This window comes from Rana temporaria, chromosome 2, assembly GCF_905171775.1.
Source record: "Rana temporaria chromosome 2, aRanTem1.1, whole genome shotgun sequence".
Lineage (NCBI taxonomy): Eukaryota > Metazoa > Chordata > Amphibia > Anura > Ranidae > Rana > Rana temporaria.
In genome coordinates, this window is record NC_053490.1 from 242,805,713 (window position 1) to 242,826,601 (window position 20,889).

Below are 20,889 nucleotides of genomic sequence, written 5' to 3' on the forward strand. Positions count from 1 at the left end.
CCCCACTGCACATTTATTTTCTCCATTTGCCCATCCCCAACAGTTATTACTCTTTGTATTTCTTGACCCTCCTGCTTAGATTGTAAGCTCTAAGGAGAAGGCCCCACTGATTCCTCCTGTATTAAACAGTATTGTAATTGTACTGTCTGCCCTTATGTTGTAAAGCGCTGCGCAAACTGTCGGCACTATATAAATCCTGTATAATAATAAAAAGTCCAGTAAAAAGACGGTGTCAATTTTTTTTTTCCGGCTGCATGTTTGCACTAAGTATAAACACATTTTTACAAAAAGTTCTAAATTTTTAAGTAAGTTTACGATTTTGTGTTGGACACACCTGTTCTAGATAGTCAACTGCTTGTCCTGACTATATGCTAGCATATTTAAGGGTAACAGTTGAGCTTGCTAACTCAAGTATTAATGTACAGTATGTTCTCTTGAGGTACCTCTACTGGGAACATGTTCTGTGCCTTTATATATTTTTAACTTAACATTGTAACGGGCATATCTGTTTGTTTTTACTTTGTTATAATACTGAAAAAGCCAAATAAAGAATTGAAAAAAAAAAGCTACTCCTAGAAAATAAAAACTGCCAGTAATGTTACAGAAGGGGGAAGGGGAGGAGGAGGAGGAGGAGGAGGAGGATGATGAGCTGAAGTTTTACTTTTCTGCTTTAACCTAAAATAGGAGTGCTTATGTTAAAATAAAAAAATCACCAACAGCATGGTCTCTATTACAATAAACGTCAAAGAATTTGCAACCTTTACTCCATCAAAACTAAACTGTGAATCCACAGCCCAACAGAAGTGTTAGTATGAAAAACTGCCAAAAACAATGAGAGGACCTATCATTCTGTATGGGAGTTCCCCACCAATACATGCATTAACTGGGTTGTATGTTGAAAATGTAGGTGGGATGAAATAATGGATGTGCCAGAACCAGTCCTGGAAAGGGCACCCATGGAAAATGTGTTATATCCTCACTATTTAAGTAATGGTGGTCTTTTATTTATTTATTTTTGTTTTGCAAGCAAGACTTTAAGGCCCCTTTCACACCAAGGCGTTTTTCAGGCGTTTTAGCGCTAAAAATAGCGCCTAAATAATGCCTGAGAAAATCCTGCCCTGCAATCTTCAGTGTAAAAACCCGAGGCTTTTACACTGAAGAGGTGCGCTAGCAGGGCCGCTTCAAAAGTCCTGCTAGCCGCATCTTTGGAGCGGTGTGTTTACTACTCCTTTACCGCTGCTGCCTATTGAAATCAATAAGACAGCGTGGCTATACTGCCTGCAAACCGCTGCTGTAGCAGCGGTTTTAACTGTTTCTAGCGGAGGATAAAACCGCACCGCTAGCGGCCGAATATCGCAGCAATAACTACAGTATAGCGGCGCTAAAAATAGCGCCGCTATACCGCCAGCGCACCTCCTGCGCCCAGTGTGAAAGGGGCCTGAAGGAGGAGGGCATGGTGTTAAAGTGCTCTTATTAATTAAACAAAAGAGTAAATGTATATTTGGAAAATGTATTGTGTTTTTTTTTTTTTCATTATAACACAAGTTTTATGTCCTGGCATTACCCAAATATACCCTTAAATCTCCATTTTCCCCTCTGGAGTTCTGTAGTAGGAAAGAAGCAGTGACCACACTAGTTGGCCTTTCAGAGTAGCAAAGTCTGTGGCATTGTGTAAACCCAAATGGGAAGTTGGCACACTGAATGTTTGACAAATCAACAGGTATTTTTCCACACTAGCAGCTTTTTTTTTTTTTCTTCATAAATATACTAAATGTAATTTTGCCTCGACATGCTCTTTAATACATTTTCAGTTTCAATTTCTAATAGTTTTTAACTTGTACTTTAATCAAACTCCTCTAGTGAAAGATTACCAGCTGATGCAAAGGAAAGATTTTAAAAGCCAAGACCCAGAAGTAAATCTTAAAAAATATCTCCAGCACTTTGCTTCAATCACCAGTAACCTCCTGCAGCAGAACTTGGACAACAGCTGTGCAGAGGCAGTTGAAGCTACTTGGGTCTTGTCGTTGGCTCTTAAAGGATTATATAAAACTCTAAAGGTAATACTACACAAACATGAATAATGTGTATAGTGCACTAAATAACTATCCACTTTTAGGTTTACTGTAAACCACGGAAAAAAATAAAAGTGATAACCGAATATGTACCACAAAGTATTTTAAAACCTGAAGTTGGATGGTTTTATAATTGATGTTCAGAATTCTCTATCTGTTAAGTAATCGTTGTTTGCCATTGTCTTTCACTGTTAGATTAATTGTGCATCAACTCCCATTTATTTTTTTTATTTTTTTTAAGCTAAAATAACTTACTAATTATAGTTCTCGCTCTCATACATGGACAATTACTCAGACTTTAAATTCTAAATAAGTGACGTTCATAGCTTAAGCTTTTTGATTACAAAGAACCATTGTGATCAACAGTAAGCTTCTGATAGTATTCTTGCGCCCTGGATTTCTAACCCCATCTTATAGTTAGGGCTTATGCAGACTGACATTTGTATTTTAGTATTTGACACTGGTGAGCAAATTGCTACTGACTTTAATGTACACATGATAGTTCAGAGGCTGCATTTGACTATTTTGTGTTTACAGGCCTTTTTTCTGATGCAATATGTCTTATAGAGATGTGTTTCAACTGCCTTCTCTTGTAAAACACATGCAGCTGTGTTTAAATGGAAAACAGCTGTTTTTGCGCAAAAAAAATGTCACTATGAGCCCTTAGAAACATTGTCATACATTGCATATTTATGATAAATCTGGAAATGGTGTGTTTAAAAATAATTGAAGGTAATATTTTGCTTATTCTTTCTGTAGTTAAATACTAACAGGTTGAATTCATATTGTATTAGTGTTCATGGTCTGAGATTAAGTAATCCCTTGGGGAACCACTAAGGCCCATTGGCATTATCGCAACTGCCCTTAAAGTGAAAAGCATCTTACTGGACTCTCTATAGGAGCACAGGTAGAATGTCACATGAAGATTGCTTGAACACTGCTGTAATCAAAATATGAACTCTAAAATTCAGGGAAAACCATATCAATTCTGAATTAAAGAAATTATCAGAAACTAATACTTGGCTATCATGTAACTTGAATTGCTTTAAGTTGTATAAAGAGCCTGCTGTAGACATCTCTAATTTGCAACAGCCTGTGTGTGTCGTTTGTAACTAAATTCCATCATATCGATCTTTTGAAATAGAATTTAGAGATATATTGCCTCCTGGCCTGCAATATGGTGCATATGTTCATAAAAAAGTCCTCTTGTTCTTCCTGTAATTACATTTCACTCTTCACTCAGTTCTTTTAAAGAATATGAAAATGAATGTGTAAATATTCATAGGACAATAATTCATTCAGTTATCAAATAGTACTGGCAGATCATGTTAAATACTGTTTAAAATTACATTATTATCTCTGCATATTACAATATAATTATCAGCCTGACAGGGAACACCTGGGCTACTTAAAGTATCTTTATGTATACAATTCTGTTCTTCCATTTGGTGACTCTTCCAGTTATTCATCCAGTTACACAAACATGTATGTAGTGTAGAGTGTGTAGTCTCTCCAACCATTACTAAGGAATTGTTAGGGGTTATTTTATATCGCTATTATTTCATTCCATTGTGTTAAGAATACTTAAAACCAGAGGAAAACCTGCAGTAATATTTTAACCTATGCTCTGTACAATGAAACTGTAAGGCCCCATTCACATCTGTGCATTCTGGGGATGTGCAAAAAGAATGCCTATGAGCTTGTGGTGCCATTGATTTATAGGCACCTCCAGCGCGGCTAGGACATGCACATTTTAGTCATGCAACAAAACGTGCAAACCGTATTAAAAGTCTTAATACCGCAAAGTGAACCTGTGCTGCAAGAAATATGTTGCCTTCTATTGCGAAACCTTGCTGCTTTTTTTTTTTTTTAAATAAGACATCAGTGTAGACTATTGCAAAATTATGCAGTTAAGAAGGCATTTTTACATATTTGTATACCGATAGGGGACGTAGTGTCTGCCATATTTTTCTCATCTTCAAAATTGATAGGTATCCTGTACTTAATCTTCTGCAAATTATATCTTAGGGGAACCATTCCTTTGACTGCCCCAGGCTTATAAGTCCCTGGCCCAGAACAGGTCTGCAACAGTTGGTTAGAATTCCTGATCTGCATGCTTGTCCCCCAAGTCGGTGACGTATGAGAAGTGTGATAGATTGGGATACAGCATTTTCTTTATCGTACATCACGGGACACAGAGCGGCATTCATTACTATATGGGTTATATGGAGTACCTTCAGGTGTAGACACTGGCAATCTCAAACAGGAAATGCCCCTCCCTATATAACCCCCTCCCATAGGAGGAGTACCTCAGTTTTTCCGCCAGTGTCTTAGGTGTTAGTCATGGTTTAGCTTGCCTCCACATCCTTGGGATTAGGTGAGCTAACCGGTTCTGTCCAAAAAAGCCTCAGCGCTAAAGTGGTCAGTAACCGGACCCCAAACCCTTGGGGTATAGCCCATAATGCTTTTCTTTTTAGAGAGCTGGACCCTGGGCCCAGAACTTAGAAACCTTTGGGTGCCTAATGTTTCTGTTGCCAGAGTGCTATATGGGCCCAGGACAGTGGATCCTTCATAGGAACCCAGGGCCTGAAGGTCTAGACATCCCCACCGAGATGGGGGAAGATTGGGCCTCTTGCTTGGCAAAGTCCTGCGGCATGGAGCAGGTAAGTGAGGGGAAAACTTGCGGAACTTGGTTCTTAGCAGGTTTTTTCTGGGGGGTCACAGGGGACATGCCTAAAGTTATGCACTGCATCTGGCAAACTAGTCACATATCATAAAGATAGGATGGCTCTATATGTATTATTCCCCATAAGATGTGACCTCCCTTGTAGTGTTGGAAAAGCATTGAGTGGGGCCTGTGTGATATAAAAGTATATGTGTGTGTCAGAGAGCTGTGCTTACCTGCAAGCCTCCAGGCGATGCTCCATTCAGTCTTCCTCCTCACGGCCTGCAAAGCAGGCAAAACGCCGACCTCTGGAGCAGAGAGGTCCCTTCCTCCCAACCCCACCCCCCCCCTGTCGGGAGGGGCATTTCCTGTTTGAGATTGCTGGGGGGGAAGGGCGGGTCAGTGGCTTAAGGAAGGGGCGGCCCTTCCTTGTTTGTTCCATATAGCTCATTCAATACTTTGGAACTGAGGAGGAAAGACCAGAACGGCAAGCACGGGGCGCCGAGGACACACAGTGGCCAGAAAGAATATTGCAGTCTTCAGAAAGACTGTTTTCAAGCCTAGAAATAGGCTGTTTCTTTTCCATCTCATAGTTTTTCTTGCAATACTACTCAGGGGGACAGAATGTTTTTTCTTTCCTAGATTGAAAAAAAAAAAAAAAGATTTTTTTTTTTTTGAAAAAAAAAAAAAAAAAAGTGTCATCTAGGGGAGAGGAAGCATTTTTTATCCCCCAAACAGGTGTTTGGGCATTTAACTATTTATAAGTCCCAGGTACCAATAAGTAGCAGGTGTACCTCGGTATTGTACCATGGCATCAAAAAACAAGGGTACAAGAGGTGGGGATTCCCCCAGAGAGTCTGAGGTCTCGGACAATGCTATGCCGCTGCTTTCCCCACAGGGAGCCTTGGGGCCATCGGGATCTGGGGCTGGAGCTGACGCGGGTCAGTCCAACCCTAAGATGGTCACGGAGGAGGTATTACTCACCTCTTTAAAAGAGATGCAGAAAAGCATGGGTAAAATGATAGCCGCAGCTATGCGGGGCAGTAAGCGGAATAGATCTCCGTCGCCCGAGCGCGGACCCTCAGAAGAGGAGGTCCTTTCCTCAGGGGAATTGGACGACCTCTTGGACAAGGACCAAGTAGGTTCAGGGATCGAAGATCCGGATACAGAGGAGTCTGGGGCAGTCTCCCTGAGGGAGAGCTGGTGGATTCAAGGATTGTCGGACTTGGTCCATAGGGCATTCAACTTGCCAGTACCAGATCTCCAGGTATCGACGGTTTCAGCTTTGGGCTCACTGAGGGCGCCTCAAAGCAATGCTGTGTTTCCGATCCATCCTCTATTAGAGGGAGTTTTGTTCCAAGATTGGAACAAGCCAGATAAGATCTTCTTACCACCTAAGAAGTTCTCTGTCCTATATCCTATGGAAGAAAAATTTTCCAAAAGATGGGCTACTCCTGCAGTGGACGCAGCCATCTCATGTGTTAACAAATCGTTAACATGCCCTGTAGAAAACATACAGGTGTTCAAGGATCCAGTTGATAAGCGCTTGGAAGCACTACTTAAGAACTCCTTCACTACTGCAGGGGCAGTAGTACAGCCAGCTGTGGCTGCGATTGGGGTCGCTCAAGCATTATCGGATCAATTTAAGCAGATGCTTAAACTTATTCCTGCCCAGCAGGCAGAAGAATTTTCGGATGTCCCTAAGGCCATATGTTTTACGGTAGACGCAATCAAGGATTCTATCCAGCAAGCGTCACGTTTATCGTTATCCCTTATCCATATGAGAAGACTCTTATGGTTAAAAAGCTGGGAGGCTGAGCCCCCATGCAAGAAGCTCCTGGTAGGGTTCCCCTTCCATGGAGGACGACTCTTCGGAGAAGACCTAGATAAATACATTCAGACCATTTCAAACGGCAAGAGTACTCTCTTGCCAACTAAGAAGAAGGTTCAGGGGCCTGCGTTTAAACGACAGTATTCCCCTGGGCAGGGGCCCTCTAATGCCAAGCAGTATCGACGGCCTCCTGCAAAAGCAAACTTCGGCTTCAACAGCAAATCACAAGGACAGGCTGTTAGAGGCAAAAGGCAGTGGTTTCGCAAACCAGCAAAACCAGCCCCCAAGCCAACCTTATGAAGGGGCGCCCCCACCCACGAAGGTGGGGGGAAGGCTGCGACTCTTTTCAGAGATTTGGGAAGCCAGCATTCCCGACGAGTGGGTACGGTCTTCCGTGGCCATAGGCTACAAATTAGATTTCCTAAGGTTTCCTCCTCCTCATTTCCAGGAGTCGAGGATTCCAAACGATCCGCCTCGGATTCCGGCCAGTCCTGGAACAGGGGCTGGGTTTCTACTCCAACCTATTCATCATCCCCAATGGAGATGTCAGGCCAATTTTGGACCTAAAGATGGTAAATGCATATCTAAAGATCCGCTCATTTCGGATGGAATCCGTGCGGTCAGCAGCTGCCACACTCCAGAAGGACGACTTCATGGCGTCCATAGACATAAAGGATGCCTACCTTCATGTTCCAATTTATCAGCCACATCAAAGATATCTACGCTTCATGGTGGCTTCGCGTCACTTCCAATTCGTGGCGCTTCCCTTCGGGTTGGCTACGGCCCCCCGGGTGTTCACGAAGGTCCTAGCTCCGATCCTAGCCAAGCTAAGGATCCAAGGGGTCACGATCCTAGCATACCTGGACGACCTCCTAGTCATAGACCACTCGTCTCCCGGCTTGGAGCGAGCAGTGGCCCTCACGGTCCAATACCTCGAGAGGTTCGGCTGGGTCCTAAATCGAGAAAAGTCAGCTTTCCAGCCCACAAGGCAGTTGGAATATCTCGGCATGAGATTAGACACAGAACAACAAGGAGTGTTCCTACCTCTGAGGAAGGTAAAAGCCATCAAGGAATTAATCCTACTGGTTCTAAGCAAGAAAGAACCGACTATTCGCCTATGTATGAGGTTACTAGGCAAGATGGTGGCCACGTTCGAGGCGGTACCATACGCCCAGAGCCACACTCGCATCCTACAGGCAGCCATCCTGTCAGCATGGAGCAGAAGGCCACAGGCCTTGGATATCCCGTTGCCGCTCTTATCAAGAGTCCGACAAAGTCTGTGTTGGTGGTTAGACCCTCAGAATCTACTGAAGGGGAAGTCTTTCAGCCCAGTGGCTTGGAAGATAGTGACCACAGACGCCAGCCTGACGGGCTGGGGAGCAATTTTGGATGGTTGCACTCGCCAAGGTACTTGGGCAAAGCCAGAGAAGCAGTTGCCCATCAACATCTTGGAGCTCAGAGCTGCTCGACTAGCCCTCAGGGCTTGGACGTCAAAATTGCAGGGGTTCCCGGTGAGAATTCAATCAGACAATGCCACGGCCGTGGCATACATAAATCACCAAGGGGGAACCAGGAGTCAAGCCGCTCAGAGAGAGGTGAGCTTGATTCTCCTATGGGCAGAGGCGCATGTGCCCTGCATATCGGCAATATTCATTCCAGGAGTGGACAACTTTCAGGCGGACTTCTTAAGCCGCCAGACTCTATGGCCGGGGGAATGGTCTCTGCATCCACAAGTCTTTCAAGCACTCTGCCAAAGATGGGGAGTGCCGGACGTGGATATCATGGCATCGAGACTCAACAAGAAACTAGACAGGTTCATATCCCGCTCAAGGGATCCGATGGCCTGCGGAACCGATGCGTTGGTTTGCCCTTGGCATCAGTTCAAACTTCTTTATGCGTTTCCCCCGCTCCAGTTACTACCCCGCCTGCTGCGCAGGATCCGGGTGGAACACATACCAGTCATCCTGGTAGCTCCAGCATGGCCCAGAAGGGCATGGTACTCACTCATCCTAAAGATGGTAGTGGGAGACCCTTGGACTCTTCCTCTACGGCCAGACCTGCTATCGCAAGGTCCGATCCTCCACCCTGCCTTACGGCATCTAAATTTGACGGCCTGGAAGCTGAATCCCTGATTCTCAGGGGTAGAGGTCTGTCTCAGAAAGTAGTCTCTACCCTAATCAGAGCCAGGAAACCGGTCTCTAGGGTGATTTATTACAGGGTCTGGAAGGCCTATGTAGGCTGGTGTGAGTCCAAGCGATGGCTTTTCTCGCAAATTTACCATCGATAGAGTATTAAGTTTTCTCCAGCTAGGAGTGGATAAAGGATTGGCATTAAGCACAATCAAAGGACAGATTTCTGCTCTGTCAGTGTGGTTTCAGCGGCCGCTGGCCACCCACTCGCTGGTTAAGACCTTCCTTCAAGGGGTCTTACGTATTAGACCTCCAGTTAAATCCCCGCTTTGTCCGTGGGATTTAAATCTTGTTCTGTCAAGTTTACAGAAACAACCGTTTGAGCCGTTGGCTGAAATTCCTTTGGTTCTACTGACAAGGAAGTTAGTATTTTTGGTTGCCATAGTTTCCGCAAGAAGAGTTTCGGAGCTAGCGGCCTTATCCTGTAAGGAACCATATCTTGTTTTTCATAAGGACAGGGTCGTTCTCCGCCCTCATCCTTCCTTCCTACCGAAGGTCATATCCAGTTTTCATTTGAACCAGGATTTGGTATTACCATCCTTCTTCCCTAAACCTACTTCCAGAAAGGAAGGGTTGCTGCATACCTTGGATATTGTCAGGGCCATGAAGGCCTATCTTAAAGCTACAAAGAAGATCCGGAAAACAGATGTGCTGTTCATTCTACCGGATGGGCCCAAGAAGGGGCAGGCAGCTGCAAAGTCCACCATTTCTAGGTGGATTAAGCAATTAATCACTCAGGCCTACGGCTTGAAAGGGTTGCCTCCTCCAGTATCATTAAAGGCTCATTCTACTAGAGCCATGGGCGCCTCCTGGGCAGCACACCACCAGATCTCTATGGCTCAAGTTTGCAAGGCGGCAACCTGGTCTTCTGTCCACACGTTTACAAAATTCTACAAGTTGGACGTAAGAAGGAATACTGATACTGCCTTCGGGCAGGCAGTGCTGCAGGCTGCAGTTTGAGACCCTTGGATTCCGGGGGCTCCTCTTTTTTGAGTTAAATTTAAAATTTAAAATTATTTTTCTCAACTAAGTTGGATTTATTATGATTTGAGTATATCTCTAAATTAAATCCTTTTGTCTTGGAGATGTTCTCCCTCCCCTCATTGTAAGCATTGCTTTGGGACATCCCATATAGTAATGAATGCCGCTCTGTGTCCCGTGATGTACGATAAAGAAAAAGAGATTTTTAATACAGCTTACCTGTAAAATCTTTTTCTTGGAGTACATCACGGGACACAGAGCTCCCACCCCTCTTTTTTGAGGACCATTTTGGGAGGCATACTGCTTGCTACAAAACTGAGGTACTCCTCCTATGGGAGGGGGTTATATAGGGAGGGGCATTTCCTGTTTGAGATTGCCAGTGTCTACACCTGAAGGTACTCCATATAACCCATATAGTAATGAATGCCGCTCTGTGTCCCGTGATGTACTCCAAGAAAAAGATTTTACAGGTAAGCTGTATTAAAAATCTCTTTTTTAGAAGCAAAGAGCGGCAATGGTCCTGTAACCACAGAGCCACTTTTACCCAATATCTTACCTGTAAAAGAAGCATAGATACTTAAAACCCACAATTTCTTTGCACCCCCTGTCATGTAAAGTACTCAATCCGATGAGTTAAATACTCTCCCCCATCTCACCCTTCCCTACTGCATGCTCTGGTTTCTCGGCAACTCAATATGTTCTGTTATGATGTATGAGCCAGTATAAGGTGCCACAGCAGTCAGGGCGGCGGCGCAAGTAGTTTTCACAGCCAGAAAAAATACTTGCAGCGGCGATGAGGGACCAGTTGTTTCAGGGCACAGACTACTGGAAAGGTAAGTATATCCATACTTTTTACAGGTGAGCTATTGAGTAAAAGTGACCATGCGATGACATAATTTGTCCTGTGTGAGTCTGTGCGTACTGTATATTCACTTTTCTTTTTCATACATCATGGAACACAGAGTTGGGCTAATATGCATTACCTGCTGAGTTATACTTTATCTTGAGGTGAATAGACACTGGTAGACCAAAGGTCTTTAGACAGGAAGTGATCCCCTATATAACCCCTCCCATACAGGAAGTACTTCAGATTTTTTACCCGTGTCTTCAAGGTGGATGGCAAGGTGGTTTGAGCTCACTGAGCTCCAGGTCTTTAGTCCCACAAACGGTTCTTAAATGAATAAAGGGTTTGACCGATCAGATCCATTTGACACAGGCTTTATATGCTTAGATAAATGGTACCCAAGCCTCGTAAAGAAGACTCAAGATTCTGCAAAGTTTTGCCTGTAATGCGGCCTGGGAGCTGGACCCTGCGAAGTGGAATCCTGGACACCACAGCGCTAAGGCATTCCTGCAGGGTGCTGTACAGGTCAAAGGGAGTGGACCTTAAAAATGTAAATGGTACCCAGTCATTGAAGGTACTCAAGTGACAGTGGGTGAAGTTTGGGCTTTTAGTTTCTAAGCTGCCCTGCGCCTGGAAGGGTAAGTGAAACCCCTTTATTTACTTATTGTAGGGTGTCCCAGTGATTGTTACAATCAGTCAAGCTAGCTAGAGGCTGGACACCTGTGTGCGGTGACCATACAGGGGAATTTTGGGCTAGCTGTGGGTGTTTGCAAAGTTCCCCTTTTTTGCTTGTGTCTGGCTGTTTTTTGCCTGTATGATGGCGCATTACGGTGTGCCATTTCGCCTTGGTTCGCATTGTCTTCAAAAAAGAGGAGCAGGACTAACACTACAGGGAAGGGCACACATATTTTGTCAGTAGTTCCTGATGAACCTAGTCGTATCCCTAGTGTTGTATCCCCTGAAAGACCAGAGGCTTCCGGGCATTCTGAGCTGCTGCACCTATCTGGTATTGTGCCTACAGTCAACGCTGCTGCTTCACCCTTTAAGGTTGAACTGTCCTCAGCCCTAGCCGGGTAAGAGCACAGAATTGCTGACATGATTGCCTCCATCCTGCAGGATGGTAAGAATGGTGACAGATCCCCAGAGTCTCATAGTCTGGAGCACAGGAATGGGTTGAGGATGAGTAAGCTAAAAGCTCAGGATTCTGTGGATAGCCTCTGGTAGATGAGTCTGCTTCCGAGCAATCTAGACAAAGAAGATATCAAGTTGGTATCTGCCTCTCAATCACAGAGGCTTTTGATCCTGACTCTTACTGAAATGGTTTGTTCTGCCTTTAAGTTGCCTCTTGCAGAGGTCACTGAGCCCCCTGGTTCTCTTTGGAATCCCTGAGGCCTCTTCAGGCCTCACAGGCTTTCTCCTTACACTCTGTTAGAACAGGCAGTGTATGCTGATTGGGAACATCCTGACAGGATTTTTGTTCCTCCATAAGAGGTTTTCCCTTTTATACCATGGATGAAACGTTTAAGAAGTGGAGAATGCCAGCCATAGATGCAGCATTCTCTTCCTTAAACGAGAACTTAACTTATCTGGTAGATAACGCACAGGGCTTGAAAGACCCTGTTGATGAGAAATTTGAGTCATTATTAAGCTTCCTTTTCTTTGGCCATTTCAGCCAGCTGTTGCAGCAATTGGTATCTGCCAGTCTGTAAAGGAGCAGATCAGACGGCCTGACAGGCCTAACCAGGAGGATGATCTGCCTGAAAATAAGGCAGAGATTCCGTGAGCGCTGTGTTTTGCTGTTGACGCCTTAAAGCAGAGGAGGCAAACTCAAGGCCCGTGGGCCGAATCCGGCCCGCCAGACCTTGCCATGTGGCCCGCGCAACCACCGGCAGGCCGTCGCCTCTTTTGTCTCCCAGGCAACAAGAGTAAACATCCGCCGTCACTAGGGTTGCCACCTTGTCTGGTTTTTGAGTCATGTGTCCGTTTTTCAGCACGCTCGAAACCCGAAAACACATTCAGACCAGATGGTGTCTTCCTCTATGCAGGCTTTCAGGAGAGTGTTCATACCAGCCGACACAGAACCTGCACCTGTCACCTACACGCTCTCACCATCTCTCTCTCTCACTGTATTTCCGGGAATGAGCGGACGCTGCTGAGCATGGAACACCAGCAGATATGTGTGCGGGGTATGTGTTCTCCCCTGGTGATGTGTCCTTTCCATCTCCGAGCGCCATGCAATATGACTGTCAGAGAATACGTTTCTGCAGAGTGAAGATAGCGGTGTAGCGGGTGAGGGGCACAGGATTAGCCCAGGTGACATCGTACAGGCTCTTGCAGGTACAAGCGTCCCCTCGTTCATCACAGCTCAGAAAGAGGCAGCGGCAGTGCAGTGAACAGGAGGTGGGGGAGGTTATGATGTCTAGCAGCAGAGAGCCGGTGGAGGAAGCAGTCATCGTGCCGCAGTGGCACTGAGCAGGTCTGTGCAAGTTACATCACACACAGGGGTTGAAGGCATGGATACTTATCATGTGCTCTATTGGTCATGAGTGATATCTGCAAACTCCTGAACCCTGCACTCCGTATGCAGCAAACTCCTGAACCCTGCGCTCCATATGCAGCAAGCTCCTGAACCCTGCGCTCCATACGCAGCAAGCTCCTGAACCCTGCGCTCCATACGCAGCAAACTCCTGAACCCTGCGCTCCATACGCAGCAAACTCCTGAACCCTGCGCTCTATACGCAGCAAACTCCTGAACCCTGCGCTCTATACGCAGCAAACTCCTGAACCCTGCGCTCCATACGCAGCAAACTCCTGAACCCTGCGCTCCATACGCAGCAAACTCCTGAACCCTGCGCTCCATACGCAGCAAACTCCTGAACCCTGCGCTCCATTCGCAGCAAAACTCCTGAACCCTGCGCTCTATTCGCAGCAAAACTCCTGAACCCTGCGCTCTATTCGCAGCAAAACCCTGAACCCTGCGCTCTATACGAAGCAAACTCCTGAACCCTGCGCTCTATACGCAGCAAACTCCTGTGCTCCGTAAAACCAGTTATAAACAAATGCAGTGACAATTATTTATGATAATAAATAGTGGACACCTAGTTCTACAGATACAACCGGTCCTTTGAGGGCAACCATACTGCTAATGCTGCCCCCGATGAATTTAAGGCAGGGGTGTCAAACTCAAAGGATTCAATACAGCAGGTTTCTCCACTCAGTAGTAGCCTCACTCCAGATGGGAGACTTTCTAGCCTTCATCGATATAAAGAATGCATATTTACACGTTCCTTTCGGTCTCAGACGTTCCTGCGATTTGCAGTAGAGGAATGTAATTTTCAGTTTGTGACTCTACCCTACTGGCTTGCTACATCTCCCTGTATGTTCACAAAGGTCCTAGCACCAGTACTGGGTCTTTTAAGGGCCCAAGGGATTCTGGCGCTCGGGTATCTGGATGACCTCCTGTTTAGAGATCACTCACTGCAGGCTCTAGAACAGAGCATAACATGCACAGTGCGGTATTTGGAAAGCTTAGGCTGGATCATAAATAATGAAAAATCAACCTTGAGACCAGTTTAAAGTCTAAAGTATTTAGGTCTGATCCTAGATACTGTCCAAGCAAGAGTGTTCTTGCCATCCGCAAGGGTCTGTGCCTGAAGAATCAGGCGCGTCGGTAAGGGGCACCAAACAATCCTCCATTCGGCTCTGTGTGAGTCTTGTAGGGAGGATGGTAGCCTCCTTCGAGGTGGTGCCCTAAGCCAAGTTCCATTCCATGCCTCTACAACAATGTTCCTTTCTCCTCGGACACGCTTAAAAGGGTTGTAAAGGTAAAAAATAAATCCCCTAAATAGCTTCCTTTACCTTGGTGCAGTCCTCCTTCACTTCACCTCATCCTTCGATTTTTGCTTTTAAATGTCCTTATTTCTTCTGAGAAATCCTCACTTCCTGTTCTTCTGTCTGTAACTCCACACAGTAATGCAAGTCTTTCTCCCTGGTGTGGAGTGTCTTGCTTGCCCCCTCCCTTGAGGGGGGAGGCGGCGAGCAGGATAGTAAAAATGCCCACTAATGCTCCTTTCTCTGCAACATAGAGAGCGTCCTGACTCTCCTGCTTGCCCGCTCAAGGGAGGGGGCGAGCACAACACTCCACACCAGGGAGAAAGCCTTGCATTACTGTGTGGAGTTGCAGCCAGAAGAAAAGGAAGTGAGGATTTCTCAGAAGAAATAAGGACATTTAAAAGCAAAATCAAAGGATGAGGTAAGTGAAAGAGGACTGCACTAAGGTAAAGGAAGCTATTTAGGGAAAACATTTTTTACCTTTCACAACCCCTTTAAGCCTAAACTGATAGTTGCAGGATCAGAACCTGCAAAAGGGAAGATCCTTCCTCCCTGTAACTTGGAGAGTACTGACTACGGATGCCAGTCTCTCAGGCTGGGGAGCGACCCTAGAAGGGCTCACAGCTCAGGGGAAATGGTCAAGGACAGAACAGATCCTACCCATCAACGTCCTGGATTGGGCAGTACAACTATTCTGTCTTAGTTCAGTTTGACAATGCCACTGCAGTGGCCACCCTATATAAACCACCAAGGCGGGTAGCTCTGAAAGAGGTGAACCACATACTAGCATGGGCAGAGGGATGTGTGCTGATTCTATCGGCAGTCCATATCCTGGGAGTAGAGACCTGGAAAGCAGATCTACCAGGGACAATGGTCCCTACACCCAGGGGTGTTCCAGGAAATTTGCCAATGTTGGGGATGGCCAGAGTTCGACCTACTGGCATCCAGGTTCAACAACACGCTACAGCAGTTTGTGTCCTGAACAAGAGATCCTCGGAGCAGATGCTCTGGTAGTTCCATGAAGCCAGTACTCCCTGGTTTAAGCTTTCCCTCCAATCCCTCTCCTTCCACATTTGTTGCGTAGGATTCGGAGAGAGGGAGTTTCAGTCATTCTGGTGGCACCAGCCTGGACCAGAAGGCCCTGGTTCCCCCGAGATTGTGAGACTGACAATAGATGAGCCATGGACGCTTCCACAGCGCCCTGATCTACTGTCTCCAAGGTCCTATATTCCACCCCAATTTACAGTCTCTCTAAATTTTATGGCATGGCCATTGAAGCCAGGGTGTTAAAGGACCGTGGCGTCCCGGGACCAGTGGTGTCTACCCTAGTCAATACTAGAAAAGCTGTCACTAGGAAGCTATCATAAGGTCTGGAAGACTTGCTTGGTGTGAGGCCAAAAAATTGCATCCTCGGAAATACGCAATTGGGAGAATTCTCTCTTTTCTACAGTGAGCTGTGGAAATCAAATTGGTCTTGAGTACAATCAGAGGTCAAGTTTTGGCCTTATCAGTATTCTTCCAAAGGCCTTCAGCCTCCTATTTACTGGTCGGAACCTTTATGCAGTGGGCAACTTGTTTGCTTTCCCCCCATTAGGTCACCTGTGTGTCCTTGGGACTTGAACTTGGGGCTGTCTGTGTTACAGAAACAACCATTTGAACCCATCAAGGACATTTCATTAGACTTGCTGTCACGCAAGCTAGCCTTTCTGATGGCTATCACTTTGGCTAGAAGGGTGTCGGAGTTTGTGGCCCTTTCATGCAGGGAACCGTACTTGATCCTTCACCACGACAGGCTTATGTTACGACCTGTTCCATCCTTTTTGCCAAAGGTGGTGTCAGCCTTTCATTTAAATCATGCCTTCTTTTTTCTCTCACCCTCGTTTGATGGAAGGGAGACGACTGCATTCTTTGGATGTTGTCCGGGCAGTCAAGGTTTATTTGTCTAGATCTGTGGAGATCTGAGGCTGTTTTACCAAAAGGACCCAAGAAGGGGCATGCAGCTTCCAAGGCTTCCATTGCCAATTGGGTCCGTCAATTGGTCATTCAGGCCTTTGGTCTGAAACCTAAAGCTTCTCCCTTTAGGGTGAGAACTCATTCTACCAGGAGTGTAGGAACCTCCTGGGCGTTTTGCCATTGGGTAGCTGTGGCTCAGATTTGTAAGGTTACTACCTGGTCTTCAGTGCATACGGTCACAAAATGTTATCAAGCGGATGTTCGAGCAGCCGAGGATTTGGCTTTTGGACTATACAGCAGCCCTCGGTACACTGCAAAGTCTGATGGTTATTGTTTGGTAGAGTTTCTCCCTCCCTTCAAGGCTATTGCTCTGGGACGTCCCAGCAGGTAATGAATATTAGCCTAACTCTGTCCCATGGTGTATGAAAAAGCAAATAGGATTTTTTTGTTATTCTTACCTGTAAAATCCTTTTCTTTGAGTACATCATGGGACACATAGGTCCCTCCCCTCTTTGTGAGTATTCAGTGCTTGCTACAAAACAGAAGTACTTCCGGTATGGGAGGGGTTATATAGGGGATCGCTTCCTTTCTAAAGACCTTTTGGTCCACCAGTGTCCATTCACCTGGAGATAAGGTATAACCCAGCAGGTAATGAATATTAGCCTAACTCTGTGTCCCATGATGTATGGAAAAAAAATATATATATTTTTTAAATATATACAGATGTATATGTAGGACATGGGATACATTACAGGACTATTATTTATATTCTAAGGCACACTTGCATAATGAGGGTCTGGGTATCTCCCATCCTTGGCAAAATTAGATTTAGTCTCTTACCACTTTTTAACATTGACAGTGATTTGTTGCTGGATGCTGTTAGCTACTGCATTTTACGCATCACTCTTTACCTTCAAATGTAATTAGTGAAATGTTTAATGTACACTTTGACACATGTTTATTCGTTTCCATTTGCAAAATCCCTTTTAGTTTTTTACATTTGCTTTGCTAGAGGCATTGATCAAAATAGAAAGGGCTGGTTTTCTATATATATTTTTTTTTTCTCCCCCAGAACCATGATTTTGAAGAAATTCAAACTGCCTTTATTCAGTCTGGTCTGCTAAAATTGTTGGTGAAGAGATGTAGCAAAGGCACTGGTTTCAGTAAGACCTGGCTTCTTCGTGATCTGGAGGTAAGTCTAATGAATGCTTAAATAATGGTTTCAGACCACATGCTCTTATTGTTTTTATTTTAAAAGTCGTTAAGTAGAGAATTGTAAGCATAATTGAATTGCATTGTTTATTTTTAAACAAAAATCCAGTCCTCCCTTTACGTCATTCAAGTTTTATGCTCTGCACTGTGCACATATTGCAGACTATTTAACTTCTGTTGATATGTGCACATTCCAGCAAGGGTTGAACATGATAATTTTACTGTGGTGGCTACAGTAGAATGTGCCTAAAGAGTGCTTTCACACTCACCGCGCCCAGGCGTCAGCGGTAAAACATCACTCTTTCTTTCGTTCATTGACAAACACAGCACCACTATACTTGACCTTAGGGTTATATCACCACCTTCAGGAGTAGGACTAGGCAGAAAAAAAACAAGCACATCACCGCCAACGGGGCGGTCCTTACTGCTACATGCAGCACAGTTTTTTTTTTCTGCCTAGTCTAGAAGGACCTGGGACCTGTCTTTTTTTTTTTTTTTTTTTTCTAATCTTTATTTTGTGGGTTTTTATTGTTTGTTCTTATGATACATCTGCAATCAACTGTTGGGTTGGGTGACAGGCTGGATGTCATATATCCTGGTAGTCACCCCAGCCTGGCCACCAAACACGTTGCAGACACCGGCAGTGTGGGTGTTCGGTCCCTGGCGGTGTCCAGTCGAGCGTTGGACTTCCATGGTGTCCGGACATGGTGTCATCCCCTGGGTTGAAGTGACGTGCGGGCGTAAGGCAGGTAAAAAATGTCCCCTACCCCCTTCCGTCTTCTGGGGAACTGGGGTACTTTGATCCAGAGTAGGCTCTGCTGTAGCGGGTGGCCCCTGCTTGGAGCGCTCAGATGATGCGGGCCCTGATCATTCGGACAGCGAGGAGGAATCGTCCGATGCTGCGCATGACAAAGCGCTGGTGGGCGCACTCATTACGGCGGTGTGCGATACCTTGACAATTGAGGATCTGGCGAGGGGCGTCTGAAGAGGTGTCGGGCCCCCTTTGGGTCTCATAAGTCAGTACGCACCTGTCCATTTACATAAGTCTCTCCATAGAGAACAATGGGTGATCCGATTGGGTCCGCCTGAAAAACGGACGGGCAGACCTGATCGGTGTGCTTGTGTGAAAGGGGCCTAAGGCCTTGTTTACACAGGGCATGCACAGTGTACCTTTACAGGGATGCACAGGTGTTCCGTGTATCTCTGTGCAGGCTGTCCCATTGATGTCATTTGGGATGTAGCACCTACATGAACAGAGCCATTGTTCATGATTTTACATCCATGTACACGTACAGGGATGTATGGAATATCTGTGCATCTATGTGCGGGTAAACATGGCCCTCCATGGGCGTACAATTTAGTATGCCACATGTGAATAATGCTTTAGTACTAATTTAGCAGGAATTTTGTAAGTTGCGCTGTGTTTATGTACAATATTAATGATTTTAGTGTATTTTTTGTGAAAATGGTGATATGACGAACATTTGCGCAATTATTGCGGGGCCCAAAAAATCAGTAGCACTTTATTTTTGTTCTACAGGTCATGTGCTTGTAGAAAATGTCTAGTTTGAGGGGTCTTTTTAAATTCTGAAAGCTGTAAGTGAAAAATGAAAACCTCCAGATTTTGAGACGTTTTTGGGTAGGTTCGACCATTTTGCAAAAAGGCAGAATTAAAAATTTACAAATATTTATTATTAACTTCATACAGATTAATTAAAATTAGCTGTGTTTTCATCTGCTAATAATGGTTTTGTATTGGTTTGATAAACATTTGCGCATATACTGCATCGTCTAAAAAATCTGTAGCACATTCCTTTTTATTCTAGACGAAAATTTTTTTAGATAACGCAAGATTATCAGAGCATAGACAACAATGGCCCATACATTTTAAATATAATTATTAATGAGGTAAATAAATATAAAAATGAATAAGTAATATTAGTCCATATAGTCCAGGATAACAATAGCGGCAGCAATCCCAAAGCAGAAGCAGGCTCTGAAAATGTGTACACAAGAGAAGAAGGGATGCGCTAATCTAAGTGCAGTAGAATAAGAACTTTTAATAAAATTGTGTAAACAAACAGCCAAATGGCTACTCACAACTTGTAGGAAATATCAGGCATATATATAAATATGGTCCGTTGTCACTAAGGTGTCAGGCAGATCCTGGTCCCCAGCAAATGTGTTCAGCGAACGGGGGAGCTGATGGTAAAGCGTTCCAATAAGCCGAACAACCATAGGGGATGTGCAAGCCGTCATATGGGACGGCGTGCGTCTCAGGGTGGACTGCAAAGCAGGGTTGTCGCACCGGAAGTAACGTGGAGTACAGGAATGAACTAATCGGATTACGCGTTTCACAGCCTCCGCTGTTTCCTCAGATCCATGACGTCCAATCAAGGAGGACGTATTATATAGGCTAGTGAATGCTGCAATAGGTCAACCAATGCAAATGCATGGGAAAAAAATATACACACAACACAATCAATGGAACTATATCGGAACGGAACGTACAAATCAATGGATGGATATCAAAAACGGGAATCAAATGGAAAATTATTATTTAATGCTTACTACTCTAAAAGAAAAATACTTATGGTAAATTAATATATATATATATATATATATATATATATATATATATATATATATATATATATATATATATATATATATATATATATATATATATATATATATATACAGAAATCAGTGAATGATGAGTAATAAAAATGATGATAATAAATGGGTCAACGTGAAAAGCGAGAAATGGAATGAAAAATAAGGATAAGGAGAATGAAAAATTAAAATAATGAAAATAATACAAATAAATATAAAAATAAGTGTGAAAATGAGAATAAAGAGAAATAAAATTAGAAGCGAAAAAGGGGGGGGGGGAATGATAATAATCAGGGTAAAGAGTAAATTTAAATTGGGTAAATAAATGAAAGATGAAGATAATGGTAATCAGGGTAAAGAGTAAATAAATTAAAGATGAAGAAGAAAACGATTAATATAAAGTGAAGTGATGATGATAATATAATGCAAAGTTATATAAGTATATATAGAAAGATTATTAAATAATAATGAAAAATAGAAGTAAAAAAAGGGAGGAATAAGGATTAGAATATTATATAAAAATATATATAAAAAAGAAAGGGAGGGCGGGGAGGAAGAGAAGAAAAGGGGAGAGAAAAAGGGGAGAAGAAAAGAGAAAAAAAGGAGAAGAGGGAATACTGATACAAGCCTTTAAAAGGAAATATACAGAAAAATATGGTGATATATAAATATAACAATGATGAGTCAATATATGG

General features: G+C 44.2%; 1 protein-coding gene across 2 annotated transcripts in view; it reads left to right on the forward strand.

The window, feature by feature from the left end:
• Positions 1-20,889, forward strand: part of ZZEF1 (zinc finger ZZ-type and EF-hand domain containing 1) — a 300,633-nt gene that overhangs the window by 208,899 nt on the left and 70,845 nt on the right. For both annotated transcript variants that reach the window (XM_040336714.1, XM_040336715.1), the window contains 2 exons: positions 1,861-2,057; positions 17,439-17,558. In XM_040336714.1, the coding sequence (XP_040192648.1) occupies positions 1,861-2,057; positions 17,439-17,558 (317 nt within the window). The remainder of the gene's footprint in view (positions 1-1,860; positions 2,058-17,438; positions 17,559-20,889) is intronic.